The 16,889-nt window shown below is 39.6% G+C and overlaps 1 protein-coding gene across 4 annotated transcripts in view; it reads right to left on the bottom strand.

Annotated features, from left to right (window-relative positions):
* Wasf1 (WASP family member 1) overlaps window positions 1-16,889 on the bottom strand; it is a 49,752-nt gene that overhangs the window by 14,236 nt on the left and 18,627 nt on the right. For all 4 annotated transcript variants that reach the window (XM_013115787.3, XM_013115789.3, XM_005073242.4 and 1 more), the window contains exon 2: window positions 1,071-1,231. In XM_013115787.3, the coding sequence (XP_012971241.1) occupies window positions 1,071-1,203 (133 nt within the window). In that variant the 5' untranslated portion in view covers window positions 1,204-1,231. The remainder of the gene's footprint in view (window positions 1-1,070; window positions 1,232-16,889) is intronic.

The raw sequence follows: 16,889 nt of genomic DNA on the forward strand, positions 1-16,889 counted from the left end.
CAATATTGTTCTCATAGTCTGGATTAGTTCTGAAGAGAGCAGGCTAAAAATAAAGTACCCCATATTAGAGAACTATTCTTCAGTCAGTCCGTACCCTCTGCCTCCCCATCATATTGTGATACAACCAAGTGGACCCTCGCCAGAGCTGAGCATAAGCCTGCTCAAACTAATTTTCAACTTGAAAAGGTGTGACCCATACATATCTTTTCTTTATAGGTATCCACGTTCAACAGGAAATGGAAAATACACTATCTGTCAAATTACTTACATGTGAGAGCAAAAATTAGACTTTATTAGTTCATCACAGCAGCCTAAAGTGACTGTATCCAACAAGAGAAAAACTACAGGAAGGACAGTAAGACACCTTTTAGGTGATTAGAACTACAATGGTTAAGAAATAACAAAAGAGAGGAGGAATCTGTAGACAGTGAATTTTAAATTTTCATTAACTATCTATTACAAAGAATAATTATTTTCTAATAGGAAAATATAAAATGTTAATTGGGAGATGTATTTTTATTCAGAAGTCAGGGGGATAGCTGTAGTTTATTTTCATTGCTGTGTTCATAAGCAGTTTTTTTGCAATATTAGTGGTATAAAATGGAAAACTCAGAATTGTCAAGAGCTATTTTACTTGTTTTTTGTGCTTGTGTGCCAGAAGCTGAGTTCTCTCGCTGTTTTCACGTCATGGTGTGTTTTAAACTCTTCATGTTAATAAAATATGTTTTAAAAGCTCCTAAAGTCCCCAGATGTAAACTCTCCAGCAACAGTAAACAGAGGTAACAGCCAAGCAAAGTCAAAGCCTGGCTCTATCTTCCACAGATCAAATCATACTTCCCATCAACTTCCATAATTCTAATCACCATGTGATCTGTTTTGAGAGATTCTGTTAACAGGAAGAAGAAATTACTGTTAAAACATACTGATTTTACATAAAGTGGCTAAATTCTCACAGTAATGTTAAAATCTTTGTATGAAACATCCCTCCTAAATCACAAGAACATTTTCTTAACATTCCAAGTCTAAAGGAAATACTGGTTTGCAACATTTAAACTCATATAAATGCTTACTTAGGCTACTCAGTTGTCTAATTATATTTGCCAGGGAAATGTTGGTTACACATTCCAGTTCATTCTTTATGCCCCTGGGCAGCGCTGTATGGCACAAGTGCCTAGGATCAATGTTTCTTTTCACTAATGGCATCCTGAGATCAACCGCTGTACCAGCTCACCTGTGAGAAACAGAAAGAAAATTCTGTATTATTTAGCTGCAAGCATCACAGTAACACATTTGAGAATGAAGTTATAAACTGTATGAGGACAACAAAATAGAGCCATCTGACCCAAAGAAGTCAAACTCATTTGTTAACTATTTCTTTGCAATTATTAGAATACATGCTGAGAGCATTCTTTTAAATTTTCAATATCAGCTGTCCCATTCACACCATTGTTATTTACCATGCATAGAGATTTGTGCTATGTAATTGGTATAAGAGATCCTTGCTGAGGAAGTCTAGAAAAGCTAGAAAGTAGCATCAAGTTTGTACTTCTACATATATCAGCTATGCTCAACAGCTCACCACCTGAAAGCTCATCAAATCTACCAAATCTTTAATTATCAAAAAGTTCTACTTCTTTGAATTAGTCTGTCCTCACTGGGGTGATTCCCATGTGCACAAATTCAGGAAGCGAGGGTTAGTCAAACAACACATCTCCCAACACTGTGGTTTAAATTTCAATGATCAGAGAATATTAACTATAAATGTCTAAACTCAAGTGTCATTATGTGCAGGCTGGGTTACAAATCAGTCACATGAGATGCATCATGATCAGTGTGACCAATCCATCAGTTTGTTGCACCATGTGTTACTCACGCACGGACAGCGAAGCTTTTAATTCTGAGTCTCCTTGCCTGGTCATCCTAAACCCACACAAAACTTTACAAAGCAGGTGGCTGAAAAGAGGCCTGACAAAGACAAGAGAGCAGCCAACAACACAAGAAAAGATAATGCTAAGTGGAATGAACGAATGAACAGCTGACTGGAAATGTCACTACTGCCGCTGCTTGAGAGACTCTAGCTATGCAACAGGAAGATGTTACCTTATGGTCACAAATGAGAAATGTGCTTGTGAGAACAGGGAGCACGTTCTGCAGAGTAGATGATCCAGGAAGACGTTCACATTAAGGGAAGCCTCGGTGCTGCAGCACTGCCCTGAGAGGGATGGGAGGCTAATTCAAATGCAGCAGCAGAGAGAAGCTGGAGTTTGCCAAGACACAGAGAAAAACGCTCACTCCACTAGCTGCGCTTTTGTAAGCTACACAAGGCAAACACTGTTCAAAATGCCTTTGGCAAATTCTGTAGTAAGAAATTCTTAATGATTCGAATGGTTTAAGTTATATTTTACTTACATCCAGCTGATTCTACTGTTTTTTTTTTAAAGTCCTTGTACATTTTAAACAGCAAGAGTTCAAAATGCTTTTTGGTTGTTTTTAACTGTGTATTTTGATATGTATGAGTGCAGACATGCACATTCTTGTCCTTTAAGAAATGGCGATGGGGATCAAACCCAGGTCTTCAGGCTATTGCGAAGTACTCTCACCTGCCTAGTCATCCTGCCTTCAAGATAAAAAACAAAGCAACAAAAACCAGGAAACATTAAACATCATAAAGAGTATAATTTCTCCCATGGATTAAGCCCATAGTCTCAGTGTGTGTGTGTGTGTGTGTGTGTGTGTGTGTGAGAGAGAGAGAGAGAGAGAGAGAGAGAGAGAGAGAGAGAGAGAGAGACTGAGACTGAGACTGCTCCAATGAGTCAACTGGGTTACCTGAGTAGGGGACTTGAGGATTGAGAAACGGCAGATTAAAGAAAGACAGAAACGCAGGATAGATTAGGAGGACTGCCCAATCCATGCCTTTCAGCACACTGGACAGCAAAGCAGAACAAAGGACAGAACAGTATAATCAGTTAACCAACTCCCTGCACTGTCCTTGAATAGAGGAGCAGTCAGGCTTGCTATCTATCACGTGAGTCCTGCTAGCAGCAAGCAGCTGCATTCCCTATCTCTGTGTCTTTTGGCTGGTATCAGAGCTGGTTAGATAGATAATATATTTTTTCCCATGGGTTTATTAAATTAGAACTTTCTCACAGCTCTCAGGGAGCCTGACACAAGCAAGCTTGAACTCTAATGTCTTACAAGTCAGAATAGACTCCAAATGGAAACTGAGTGACTTGTGGGCCACCACATGTGTATGTCTGTGTTCCTGTAGTCCTCACTGCCCCATTGTGTGTCTGTGTAGGCCAGAAGTCAATGTTGAGTGTCTTCCTTAATCTCTCTATATCTTGTTTTTTGAGACAGGGTCTCTGCCTAAACCTAGATGAAGCCACCAACGCCCGGCCTAGATGAAGAATCAAGTCAGCCAGGTAGCCTGGCTTCAGGGACTGTCCTGTATGTGGCCCTAGCACTTAGATCACTGGTGTGCACTATTACACTAATGTTTTATGCAGGTGACAGGGAGCTGAACATGGGTCCTTGTGCTCATCCCGTAAGAACTTTACTGACTGAAACATCTCTCCAGCCCCATGGTTTATTTGTTTGTGTGTGTGTGTGTGTGTGTGTGTGTGTGTGTGTGTGTGTGTGTGTGTTGAGGACTTAGCCCCCAACTCTCCTCCTCCTAGATCCCTCTTCACTATTTCCTGGCACTCTAATCGCTCTGACAGTCTGTCTTCACATGCTACTTTGCCTAGAATACCTTTCTTTTCCATGTCCTCTCAGGGAACACTAACTGTTGAGACTATACTCAGCATCTGAAATCCCACTGAATTCCCCAGGAAGATGTAACCATCTACTGTTGGTGTAATCAACTTTGACCTATATTTATATTTAACAGAATTCTATCAAGTATATGCTATTGTATGGTCACTGCCTTATTCAACTTGTATTTCTCATATACTAGGTGATGATCAGATGATCAATAGTTGATTGACATATACGTGGAGGAAAAAGCAAAATCATGGCATCTAAGTATAAAAACAATAAAATTCTTGAGGTCACTGAGAAGGCAGACAAGCACAGACCTTCCTAAAGCAACTATTTAATTATCATTTAAAGAGTTGAGGGGCTTATATTTGCATAGAAAAGGGATACATTGAGAAAAATCATGTCCTACAGTTGCACAGAATCAACACTTGCTTGTTTCGTGCGGGAGTAAAGCAGGGATATGACTTCTTTCAGACACCTTTATATTCCAGCTCAAGAGGCTGAGAGACAGCAAACGCATGCCTTCTGATGGAAAGATACAGAAAGGCTTATGAAGTAGTTTCATACATTATGGTGATGATAAAAAGAAAATGGCTTACTGTGTTTACAAGAGTGTCTTTCCATACAATGAAAAGGTCCTAAAATAACGTCTGCCCGTGTCCCTTACCTTACTTCAGTTTTCACGTCATACTCATTTTTTATTTCCCCGTCTGAACTGCAATGGCCATTTATCTAATTCAGCTATCAAAACCTTAGTGATAAAAATGTAAACAAAAGCTATGAAAATGTCAGATCCCTAGTTTTAGAGATCTCTTCACCACTTTAGCATAGTACTTTGCCTAAAAAGAATAAAAACTAAAATAACCACCAGGGCATAAATTACCAAGCAAATATGAAATCAAATTTATTTAATTGTTTTTAATATCCTGAAATTTACATTTTATTTAAAAACAATACAAAATTGTTCAGAATGAGCTAGCTACATAGAACATCTTTTAAACTATCAATGTTTGACTTGATTCTGAAGGGAAACTTTTATCTAATAAGAAAGACAAAATATATTGTGCTATAACATAAAACAACTCATTTTTGAAACTGTTACTCTGTACCCTTAGGTCACACAGCTAAAGACACTACCATAGAAACCCCCCACCTTCCTATTATATAACCCACATGGTTCTAAAATCAGTCTGGCCATACAGAAACCTAAAACAATTCTCAGGTTTTTCATATATTTCCAATGTTCTTAGCAAATAAATTATCAATTACTGATGCAAACTTAATGATATGTCCCCTAAACAGGCCAATTCTTAAAAATCTTAAATTCTTAAAATGATTATTAAGATAAAATTTTAGCTCAAATCTAAGTAGTGCTTGTAATTAGAAAACACCTTCTTATGGGAATATTTCTAACACTGATGCAGGCTGTAATTTAAATCTTTAAATTAGCTGCAATAATGTTGAAGATGACAGGTTTGCTATAGCAGACTGAATGCTCCCTTTTAGATCCAAGAAAGTGACAACGTCAGCAAAATACCTGACAGCATTTGAAATTAAAGCTGCACTTTGGTGAATATAATAATCATTTTCTAAGTTCTTCTAAACCTGTTTTCTTTTGACTTCTAATGAGGCACACCTATGTATAAAAGCATGAAGCAATGTATAAGTGCCAAAATACCCCCAGATCAGATACCACAATGATGTTGAAACTTTAGAAAAATCACAAGAACAAGTCATACAAATTCTCATTTTCAGAACTCAGAAAAACTAACCTATAGGGGGAAGCCAGGTCTAGGCAGGCGGGCACCACTACAATGAACAGGTATGTAGTGGAGAAATGGGAGAGAAGCAGAACTGAAGACAAAAGGGTGGTGAGGACAGGCGGACATGAGTGGCCTATGCTGCTGCTACCTGGGACCACGCATTGTCCAGGCTTGTGCTGTGGCTGAAGGTTATGTCTGGGTCTGTGGCCCTACTGCAGTCCGGGTCTATGTTGATGTCCATGGCCCATGACATCATTGAGGGTCGTATGATTCCCATGGTCTTGATCGCCACCTGAGTCCATGTTGATGTTTGAGGGAAATGCTGCTGCTATCGCCATACTGATCGGAGTGGCCTGAACTGCTACCTGAAGTCATGCTGACATGCAAGCCCAAGCTGAAGGACACGTGTGGATCCATGGTCCTACTTCAGCCCAGGTCTGTGGCCCATGTTACTACAAGGGGCCATGGGAAAGCTGGCTCAGGTGGCCTGGGCACCAGAGAACTGGTCCTGCCCCTTGTCAGCTGTCTCAGCGGGAGAGCTGCCCTGTGTCTGCATCCCATCCCCCCTCCCCTCGAGAGAACTGGGGCATCAGTCGCATCAGCATGGGAGAGCTGGTCCTGACTCAGGCCTGAGAGGTGGTTCCAGCAGAGGCCTGGATGGACCAACTCAGCTACCACCCAGGCCCACATCCAGGGTTTTGAGTTAACACACCCTAACACCTACTCCATCCATGAGCTGCTGGAGCCTGAAAGGTACCAGTCCTGCAGAACCATAGCTGCAGGATCTCCAGGACTCAAGGTAACAGCAGGATATCGGAGAGGAATCTTAGTGAGGCTCCAGTATTGATGGCGTAGCAGAAGCCAGAGGCCTTGAACCAGACCCATAATTCCTTGTGATGAACTTTGCACATAAAAGTATTTGGGCAAAAGGGTATACTGCATGTCATACCAAGACTACTACAACAAATGAATATGGGATGGGGTGGGGGAAAAGATGGAGGAAGCGAAAACTGTTTCATTTTGCTCTTTTAATTCTCTTTTGGGGAAGAGGCTACAAGGATGGAGGGCTAACATGGAAGGATTGGGATATGTATGGAACTGCGTTGCATGAAATGAAATTCCCAAAGGATCAAGTAAAAAAAATTACGAAGAAAAGAGAAGAAAACTAGCCTATAAAATTATTTAAAATGTTCAAAGGATTACAAGTAAACAATGCCAAAAAAATCAGGGCTTAGAGATTAAAATAATTATAATCAATAACTTTTTTAGTTTAAATGCAAAAATCCTTCGCATACTCATATATTTAAAGGGTTCCCAGCTGGTGAGAGTATTTGGGAGGCCAAAGATCAATACAACAGTCCTGCTGGCAGAAGTGGGTCTGGTAAGCATGGGATTTAGAGGGTTCTAGCCTGCCTCATCCCGGCCCTCTCTCCATCTTAGTTCAGCTGCCATGTAAAGATCTTCACCATGTATTCCAGCAGTCACAGAATTGCTATCATCCCATCCCCATCAGTCAACATAAAAAAACCCAACCTTCTGTAAGTTACTTCTGTAAATACTTGTTAGAGCAATGAGAAAAGTAACTAATACAACCTGCTGAAGCATAAGAATTACTAGTATTTTACTATGAGATCAGCAGTAAGTGACTAAGTCTTAGGACTCACGTCAAATAGTCTATAATCACTTCAAGTAGTATCTTAGTTAAAAAAAATAACATCAGCATTATTTCTTAAAACAGACTTAATTCACTTTATTTTTCTTATTATAAAACCCCTCTGTGGTGCCACAGTTGGAGGCTGGGTCCTCTGAGCAGAGACTCTGGTGTGGGCTTTCCCACAATGGTCAGTGAACTCCTGACAAGGAGATTTGATGAACACAGTCTCTTTCCAGAGGTTGGAGGTCAGGTAGCTGTAGGTCTTGGAGATGGCATCAAAGGTGGCCTTGGCAAAGTTGCCCAGGATGGCAGTGCAGCCCCTGGCTGATGTGTAGCAGTCATCAATACCAGCCATCAGCAGCAACTTCTTGCGCAGAGGAGTAGGGACGATGCCAGTGCCTCTGGGGGCATGGACTTACCAGCAGAGCCAAGTGGCCTGTCACCTTGAATGGAACAGTGTGGGGCTTGCCAATCTTGTTCCCCCAGTAGCCTCTGTGAACAGGGACAATGGAAAGCTCGGCCAAGATGATGGCAGGGATTATCTTCTTGGAGCACTTAACACCAAGACCAACATGACCACTATAGTCCCCAATAGAGACAAAAGCGATGACCCTGGTACACTAGCCAGCCCTGCTTCTCCACTGGCATGATCTTCAGAACCTCATCTTTTAGGGATGTGCCCAGGAAAAAATTAATAATCTCAGCTTCCTCAGTGGGCAAGGAGAACAGGTAGAAAGCCTCCAGGGACTTGATCTTCATGTCCTTGACCAGGCAGCCCAGCCTGGTGATGGGGATCCTTGTCTTCAGCTTTACCTCCATGAGCCTGGTGGCCTTAATCACAGCCATGGCCTTGACCCTGACCACTGTGATATAAAGACTAAGACTGCCGCCAAACCCTCCAAGGAAGCTGCTGTGGCCTCCTAATCCTGGGCTGCTGCTTCCTCCAGCCCCTCTGCTGCACCAGCAGCATCTACCATTGGATGTTTTCCAAAGAAGGAGGATTAAAAACTCTGCATCACAGAAATAACTGTCAATTTTCCTAACTACTGGATATTTAGTTATTCAATCTAAAGATCTATTATGTGATCAATGGGGCAGACCAGGATGAAATAATTATTACATATAAAGTTCCAGAATTTTAAATATTTTCAGGATTTTTGACAGAGGAAAAAAATTGTTTTTTAGGTGAACAGGCCTATGTGTGTACATGCGGAGGTCAACTTTGGGTATATACCTACATGCTTCCCACCTGATAATTACTACTAGTGATGTTATTTTTTTTTTTTTTGATAGTGTCACACACTGAACCTGAAACACGCCATTGTAGCTAGAATGCTGGCTCATGATCCCGGGATCTGCCTGTCTCTGCTCTCAGTGTCTCAGTGCTGAGGTTATGGGTGAAGGACACTACATCAGCTTTTGTGTGCACATCTGGACTCAGGTCCTCATACCTGTGCAACCACCACTTTATCCCCTGAGCCATTCCTAAGAAAACCTTGAGATAACAACTGATTTAATTACATGTAACAAACTAATTAAATAATTTGAGCATGGAAATGTTTAGAGAAATTATTAATGGAAATTTTTTTCTTAAAATACTATACAAATAACAAGATGTTTTATAGTTATGAAAGGCAAAACTGATTAAGGTAATATAAAAGTTTTGAAAAAAGAATTCATGAAATAAGAATTACAACAAAACAAAATACATAAATATAAATCTGTAATACAAATTCAACTCCGTAAAAGTCACAGACCTCTAAACAATAAACTATTATAAAATACACTGTTTGAAAGAATACCAGTACAGGGCTTCATAACTTGCTTCCCTCTAAACCTCCAGTGTTCATATCCCAGCTTTCATTACTGTAAATTTTCGTTATTGCAAGTGAAAGCCTGAAGGAAAAAAATAGAGCTTAACAGTGTAATAAAAGAAGCTTGTACAAAACCATCTCAGGATTATACAAAAATAACAAGTTTCCTCTTTGTTGTGAATAGTAAACTACTCCCTATTCATGAATCTGCATTCAAGATAACAAAATCAGTTTATGAGGCTAAAGAACGATGAATAACACTGGACAACTCCAGGTCCACATTGCTTTGAGATGCTCTGGCCTTTGCTTGAAGAATCTGTCCTGAGAGCAGTGCTGCCTTTACAAAAAATTAGGTAATTATATTTTGTAGTTCATATGACAATACTAAAATGTTACATTTTGACAGGCTGAGACTGAAAAGACTTATTAAATGAAATGAAATAAGCTACATAGCAATCTAACACTGACAGTTTCGACCAATTCAAGAGTCAAAAGAGACAGTGCAGACAAGCAACAATTAGATCACCAGATTCAAGTTTATCACGAGTCCATGTTACTGTCAAGAAAACATGTATTTCTGAAGTTAATAAACCAGTACCAAAACTTTACAAATCATATTATTACACTTATCTTATTTTCAGTAGTTTGAGATGTCTGCATCACAAATTCAGATTAAGTCACCTGAAAAGCAAGATCAAGTACTCTATACTACAAAACAGTATCTTTAGGCATTTGAGATATCTCACATTGTAACCCCTACACTAAAAAATGGTAAGGCGGGCGAACTACTGCGAGTTTAAGGCCAGCTTGAGTGACACAGTGAGTGCTTTGAGGACAGCCTGGGCCACAGAGTGATGAACCCTGTCTGAAAAGCAGTACTTATCTATAACTCATAGTTTATTGAACACCAATGGCTCAATTACTGTACTGCATGCTGAAGGGGCAAGAAAAACACAGGTTCTCTTTGGATTGCCTAGTTTCTATTCTCTAACTATGTCAGATCTATTTTTTAAGATTTATTTATTTATTATGCATATAGTGTTCTGCCTATGTGAATGCCTTCAGGCCAGAAGAAGATACCAGATCTCATTACAGGTGGTTGTGACACAGTAGGTGGTTGCTGAGAATTGAACTCAGGACCTCTGGAAGAGCAGCCAGCACTCTTAACCACTGAACCATCTCTTGAGGAGAGATGCTTAAATTGAGATCAAAGGATTTTCATTTGAACTCATACACCCAAGTTCTGACACCTCAGATGTGAACAAGGCCCAAATTTGGAAGTGCTTTGTGGGCTTACTTAAAGTGGTTGGCCTATAATCACCTGAGGAAAAAAAAGGGGGTGGGGTGACGGTGATCAGGTGTAAGATACAAATTCTGGGTGTAAAGAAACATTCTACAGTCAGATCAGACCAAAAGAATTTCTGCAGCATAGCAATTATATCACAAGGTGTGATCTCTTCTTTCTGCAGAGGACAGCACAGCACAAGTGAGCATCTGTACTATCGAGTCATTGACTCCTTGACTGACTAAACTCTTCACATGTCTGAGCAAACAGAATGAATGGCGATCATGTCAATGGCATCATCTATACTAGTCTATGAAACTAAACATCCACAATGAGATAATTTTTATTTTCTTTTTTAAATTGGCTATTATAGGACTTCTTCAATGATTCCATGGCTACCAGTACAGTGACACACATGATTGAGCATTTTTTTTTTAAATAAAGAATATTTACTGTTATTATGTGGGCTTGCAGTGCATGCCATAGTGCATTTGTAGAGGTCAGAGGACAACCCTCTTTTACCTTTATGTGGGTTCTGAGGATCAAACTCTGGTCACCAAGCTTGTGCCCAGGACACACGATTAATTTTTCCATTTACTATTTACTTATTCATTTATTTAGTGGCACATATGTCAGAGGACAACTTGGGGACTTAGTTCTTTCCGTCTACAATATGGGTTCTGGAAATGAACTCAGGTTGCCACTTCCTTTACCCACTGAGCATCTCATCTGTCCCAGGGCAGAAAATTGAGTGATGTATTATCACCCTTTGAAGAGGAAAAACATCTTTCAGACTTCTCATATTATCATCTTATGTTACTTAGATATACGCAAATACCAAACCCTTGTAATTCTTACACAACCATGAAAACAAAGTAGATAAAACTACAAAGCCAACAAGTTGTAAATAATATTTTTTCATATACCAGAGATTCTTGAGCTCTTACAGCACTGCCTACTGTAAGAATCATGATGAACTGCTTCACAATTATGCCTTATTTTGTTGATGTTGCATGACCACAGCCATTTCTCTGAAGAAATTTGATACTAGTTAGTCTTACTGTGTGAACATAAGCACATAGGAAGCTTGCCTCTTTAATGGAAGGTTCAAGGTAGACCATTTACCACCAAAGCTATGCCAGCATAACCATAAAGAAACATGTTAAAGTCATCTGACATGCAGCCTTCTAAAAGACTCAGAATATGCTTTCATTACTCCCTTCAAAGTGAAAATTAAAGCAAAATAATAAATAAAATAGAATCTCTTGAGCATCTACAAAGACACCCTGGGTCAAGCGAAGCACACATGCTCAAAGGGGGAGCTGCACCCCTGAGGATGAGGGGCTGGGAGCACAATCTGCTTCTTGGTGTTCTTTTGACCACACTCCTGTTCTTCTTTAATAGTAAGATGACTCACATGGTGTGCACTTTACAAAAACATTCTCATAATTCTTTATTCAGAGAATAAACAAAATTTCACTAAGGAGAAGAAACACAATTATTCTTTTTCCTAACCCAAATGGAAGATCGTATAATTTTAAAAAGCTGCAAATCCTCGATATCACAGAGCACAGTCCTGCCCACAGACTTCTGGCACATGACTTCTGCCAACATATGAATAATTTACACCTGATCCAAACAGTTTGTTACCTTCAGGCCAGGTCTCCTCTTTCTCTTGATATGAATTTAGATATTAACTGGCTGTCTTTTCTTCCATGTTTCTATTAAGAAAACTCAAAATCACCGGCCCTATTTTTATTTGGAAAAAAAAAAATCTGGCTCTTAACTGTTAACAGCACTATCAAACAACAGCCGAGTTAAAAGCACTGAGATCCTTCTACCTCGACTGCATCAAGTTTAATTTGTGCAAACATCTTCCATCAGCTACATCTCTAGAACTGGTGGCATTAAATGCTGATACATTTCTTAAATAGCTATGGCTGGAAAGAAGGTTCAGTGGGTAAAAGCACCTGCTGGCAAGTGTGAGGACCAGATTCCAATCTCCAGAATCTGCTCAGTGTGAGAACGCGAATCTCCAAGTGTGGAATCTCCGGAACCCACACAAAGCTGGGTACCTCTGTACCCAGTGCACCCAGAGTGAGATAGGAGCAGAGGCAGGAGAATCCCCAGAAGTGGCTGGACAGCTAGCAACCTTCACTCCAGGGCCCTGTGGGAGATGAGTGAGAATTGACGTCTGACCTACATGCACCTACACACAAAGTGTGCACACCAACACATTTCTTTAACTGACAATCTTCCATTTTCTTTAAATTTACACCCCATTCCCCTCACAAACACTGGAAAAGCATTTTGATTCCTACTTTATAGCCTTAAGTTGTAATTTAACTTTCCTCTAGTATTAGACAATTTTATGACTTTCAAATTTTTGGGGGGGGGAATAATTGACACTGGGAGAAGCTTTCACCATGGCTCAAGTTTCTATTGACTTATATATGAAAAACTCAAGCCTCTGAAATATTAATTTTCAAAATAGGTCTTATAGGATAATACAATTTTTCAGTCATCATACAAGGGTCATTTTACTATTTTCTCAGCTCTCTAAGAACCAGGACAGGTTATCTTCTTTGTGCCCCAATTTCTTATCTCTAAAACGAGGAACACAGTAACTCCCTCAAGGGATCTGACATGATAGCTAATATGGTCATCACATGTGCAGATACAGAAAAGTCCCAATACACAGTAGGAACCCAATATCCACTACCTCTGAGCTCACTAATAACAATCACGCTGAATGTTAGGAGACAAAACTGGTAGTCTCTATGACTTCTTGTTTTGAAGTGAGAAAATGTGTAGATAGAGTATTACAGAGCAAAGATGGCTTCCAAATATGGCATGTGGAGTGTATATATGGGCATACGTAGCACTTTCACCTAAGAGGCCATAGATAAAATGAATTTCGAGGACAGATTTCAGTGATGGCAAGAAGATGGAAGGCTAAAATTTAGACGAAAGGTTGAAAATAACTACATGTTAGGGATGTGTGCTTGTCACAGAGGCAGAAAGTTCTCAGGAATACAGGTTTAGGAAAGCTGGAAAAATAGGTCAAATAGGGAGTCTCAAAGGAGTGAGCATTCACGAGTGCAGAAGATAAAAACAAAGCTTGTTCTGCTGGCTGACTCAGATAAACAGTAAGATGAGTCATAAGACAATTACTTCTGGATCTTTTGAAAGCAGAAGGATACTAGTGTTTATGTTAGGGTCTAAAGGGACCAGCTATATCATATAGAAATAAACTGCCTTTCCTTCTAACTTTACTGCATATAAGTAACATACTTAATGATTCACATTTCAGGGATAGTGCTCTCTGTTCGAAATTCCAATTCGCTGTTTATTCACTTCATTATAATCCTGTTGACTTTTTCCTAATTCTTATTCCCAGACTTGCTAATCACTAGGCACACATAATCATTTAAATATGGTTTATTATTCTTTAGTTTTATTCGGTGCTACAAAGAAACTCCTTTGCTACTTTCCTACCTATTATATGTTCCTGACATAATTTGTCATGTTGGCATTTTACTACACAGAACAGTATTTTCTCTATCAAACCTGGGCCTTTCAACATTTACTTTCTCTTCAAGGACACTTACAAAACACAAAAGAAAAGCACTACCAACTCCAATCCTCATTGATAATCATTTTAATTCACAAAAACCTATCTCTTTCAAGACAGGAAGAAACATTAATTATGTCTCATTTCTGTAGATAACTAGACTTACGTGGAAAAGAAAATTGTCAAAGTTCATAAAAGGCACCAGTAAAGCTGAGATCAGACCTTACGCTTCACACATTTTGCAGATCCTGCTTACTCTGCTCTTAACCAGCTACTGTTTCATATCCACCTTATACTTCTGACAAGACAGCCCCCCCCCAGTCTCATAATATCCTAAAAGACTCCAATGGTATTCTGAGGCTGCAAATAATGCTTCCCAATTCTCAGATGGCACCACTTGCAACTAAAACCTGCAGATTATACAGGAGGATTAAAACAGAGTGAAGATGCAAAATAAGGAAAAGAGCTTCACCACCCAGAAGCCTCCACAACAGGAACAATGACACAAAGACTTCAGAACAGTCAAGACTAACACTTAGCCAAGGTCTAAAGCAGGCCAGAGAAAAGTAGTAGAGAAAATGGCATAAAAATAAGCAAGAGGTTAAAGTTTAATGTACAAAGTGCCTGTTATAAAGCATAAGGACCCCAGCTTATGTCCCTAGCACCCACATAAAAAGACGGGCATAATGGTATGTGCCTGTAGCCCCAGCACAGGGGAAGAGGGACAAAGATGGATGGTTTACTAGCTAACAACTCTAGCCAAAAAAGCAAGTTTTAGATTCAGTGAGAAACCTTGTCTCAAAAAATAAGGTGGAAAAGCTTACGAGGAAGATATCGTGATCCACACAGAGGGATGCAGGGGGAACACAGAACAGATACAGAGAGAAATGAAAGGGAGAACTATATCTCTTGTCATTCAGCCATACTTTCCTAATGCAGTATATAATGTCTATATCCCACACTTTTCACCTCCTATGATGACAATGTAACTCTGTTTTCTAAGAACTGGCTCCATGAAAGGAGAAACATAGGTTAGCTCTGCCTGGCCTCCATGAAAGGACCACATTGTAGGTAGATTTTTAACAATTGGGCATTTTCAGTTAATACAAATTAAACACATACATTAAAAATGGTCTGAAAGAAAACACAACAGAGGAAATTTGCTATTTCCAACTGACGTATGAAATAATCTCAAGCTTAGTGACTTTGAAAGACTATATGTAAGAGCAATGAAATTCAGAATTCTGTCTTGACATATTATGTAATTCAGCAGGTATTTCAAAGAAAATGCATGCATTACTTTTAAGGAATAAAAGTATGAACATGTACCACAGTATTACGTCTGTTATGCATTTCTGGTTTCTAGGGTGGGTCTTAGATCAGGGAATTCTGTTTCTGCTTTGTTTTTGGTAGACTCTTCTGAGAGAATCTACTCTGATCTACTCACAATTTAACTTCAAAACAAGTAAGATACAAACTAAATTTGTTAAGAAAACAGCAAACGTATTGGTTTGTATCATAAAGCACACAGCTGGGGAGACTTGTCAGCTTGTAAACTGCATTCCTGTTTACAGGAGCTACATTAGATCCTCAGAACCCCCGTTTATAAAATCTATGAGTGAGAAAAACAAAAAAGCAAACCAACCAACCAACCTAGGTGTGGTGGCATGAGTTTGTAACCCCAGTGCCGGTGAAGCTGAGGCATGTACTGCCAATCCTTGGGCTTGCTAAATTCCAGGACAGTGAAGAACTATGTTTTAAGAAAAACAACAGAGTCTAGGAACTGTATTAAAAGGTTGCAGCATTAGGAAGGTTGAAAACCACTACTCTAGAGGAATATGGTGAATATGAATATATACAGGCTCATACATATAAGATAAAAATAAAATAATCTTTAAACATCAAAAAATGAAGAGACTCAGTTTTCAGAGGTCTAGAATTCAACACACCCAATCTGTCTTCTAAAAAATATGAAATTGTTTGTCCTAGTTAGGGTTTCTATTGCTGTGGTGAAACATCATGACCCAACAGCAAGTTTATTTGGCTTACACTTCCACACTGTAGTACATCATTCAAGGAAGTCAGGACAGGAACTCAAACAGGGAAGGAACCTGGAAGCAAGAACTGATGCAGACCCTAGAGGAGCTGCTTACTGTCTTCCCCTGCCACCCCTCTCCCCTCCTCCCCAATGGCTTGCTCAGCCTGCTTTCTTAGAGAACCCAGGACCACCCAGTCCAGGGATGGCACCACCCACAATGGACTGGACCCTCCTACATCAATCATTAATTAAGAAAATGCCCTACAGCTACATTTTACAGTGCATTTTCTTAATTTGGGTTCCCTCCTTTCAGATGATTCTAGCTTTTTATGGGTTGACATAAAATTAGCCAGGACATTGCTCCTTTGTGAGGACCCATTCCCAGCAAATGACATTTCTGTGGCTATCAGGTCTCAGTCCCAATCCTCCTTATCACATTCTCCCAGAATTATACCCTCCTTGTTCCTACTACCAAGTAATTCAAGTTAAATTCTTGTGATAATTCGTAAATAACTGTGCATCATTACTTGCATGAGTTCAGTATATTGCTCCTGGGCTTGTGTGAGCCTCACGGAAGACAAACAATACAACCACGATACTTAGAACTGGAGGCTTTGAGAGGCGGTTAGGGTTAGGTAATGTCGCACCTGGGCTACTTGTCTTTTGTCATGTGGATGGCCTAGAGTCCTAGGACTCTGCCAGTAAGGAGACTGCCATCAGATGCAGACTCAACAATGGAGCAAAACCATAAGCCAAGCTAAACTTCACTCTTCACAAGTTTTTCAGCTTTGCATATTTACGTAACAACAACAAAAGACGAATCATATCATCCAAAAACATCATGCAACTTAGTAGGTACCTTAGGAACTCTGATAAATTAAAAATCGTTTCAAATCCTTAGTAAACATTTAAAAAACTAAGTTTTTGTGTGTATGTTAGCATATTCCTCCCCCATACCCTCAATCTCAGTCAGTGTTCTAATGCTGTGAAGAAACACCATGA

The sequence above is a fragment of the Mesocricetus auratus genome, unplaced genomic scaffold (assembly GCF_017639785.1).
Source record: "Mesocricetus auratus isolate SY011 unplaced genomic scaffold, BCM_Maur_2.0 Super-Scaffold_100018, whole genome shotgun sequence".
Taxonomy (NCBI): Eukaryota; Metazoa; Chordata; class Mammalia; order Rodentia; family Cricetidae; genus Mesocricetus; species Mesocricetus auratus.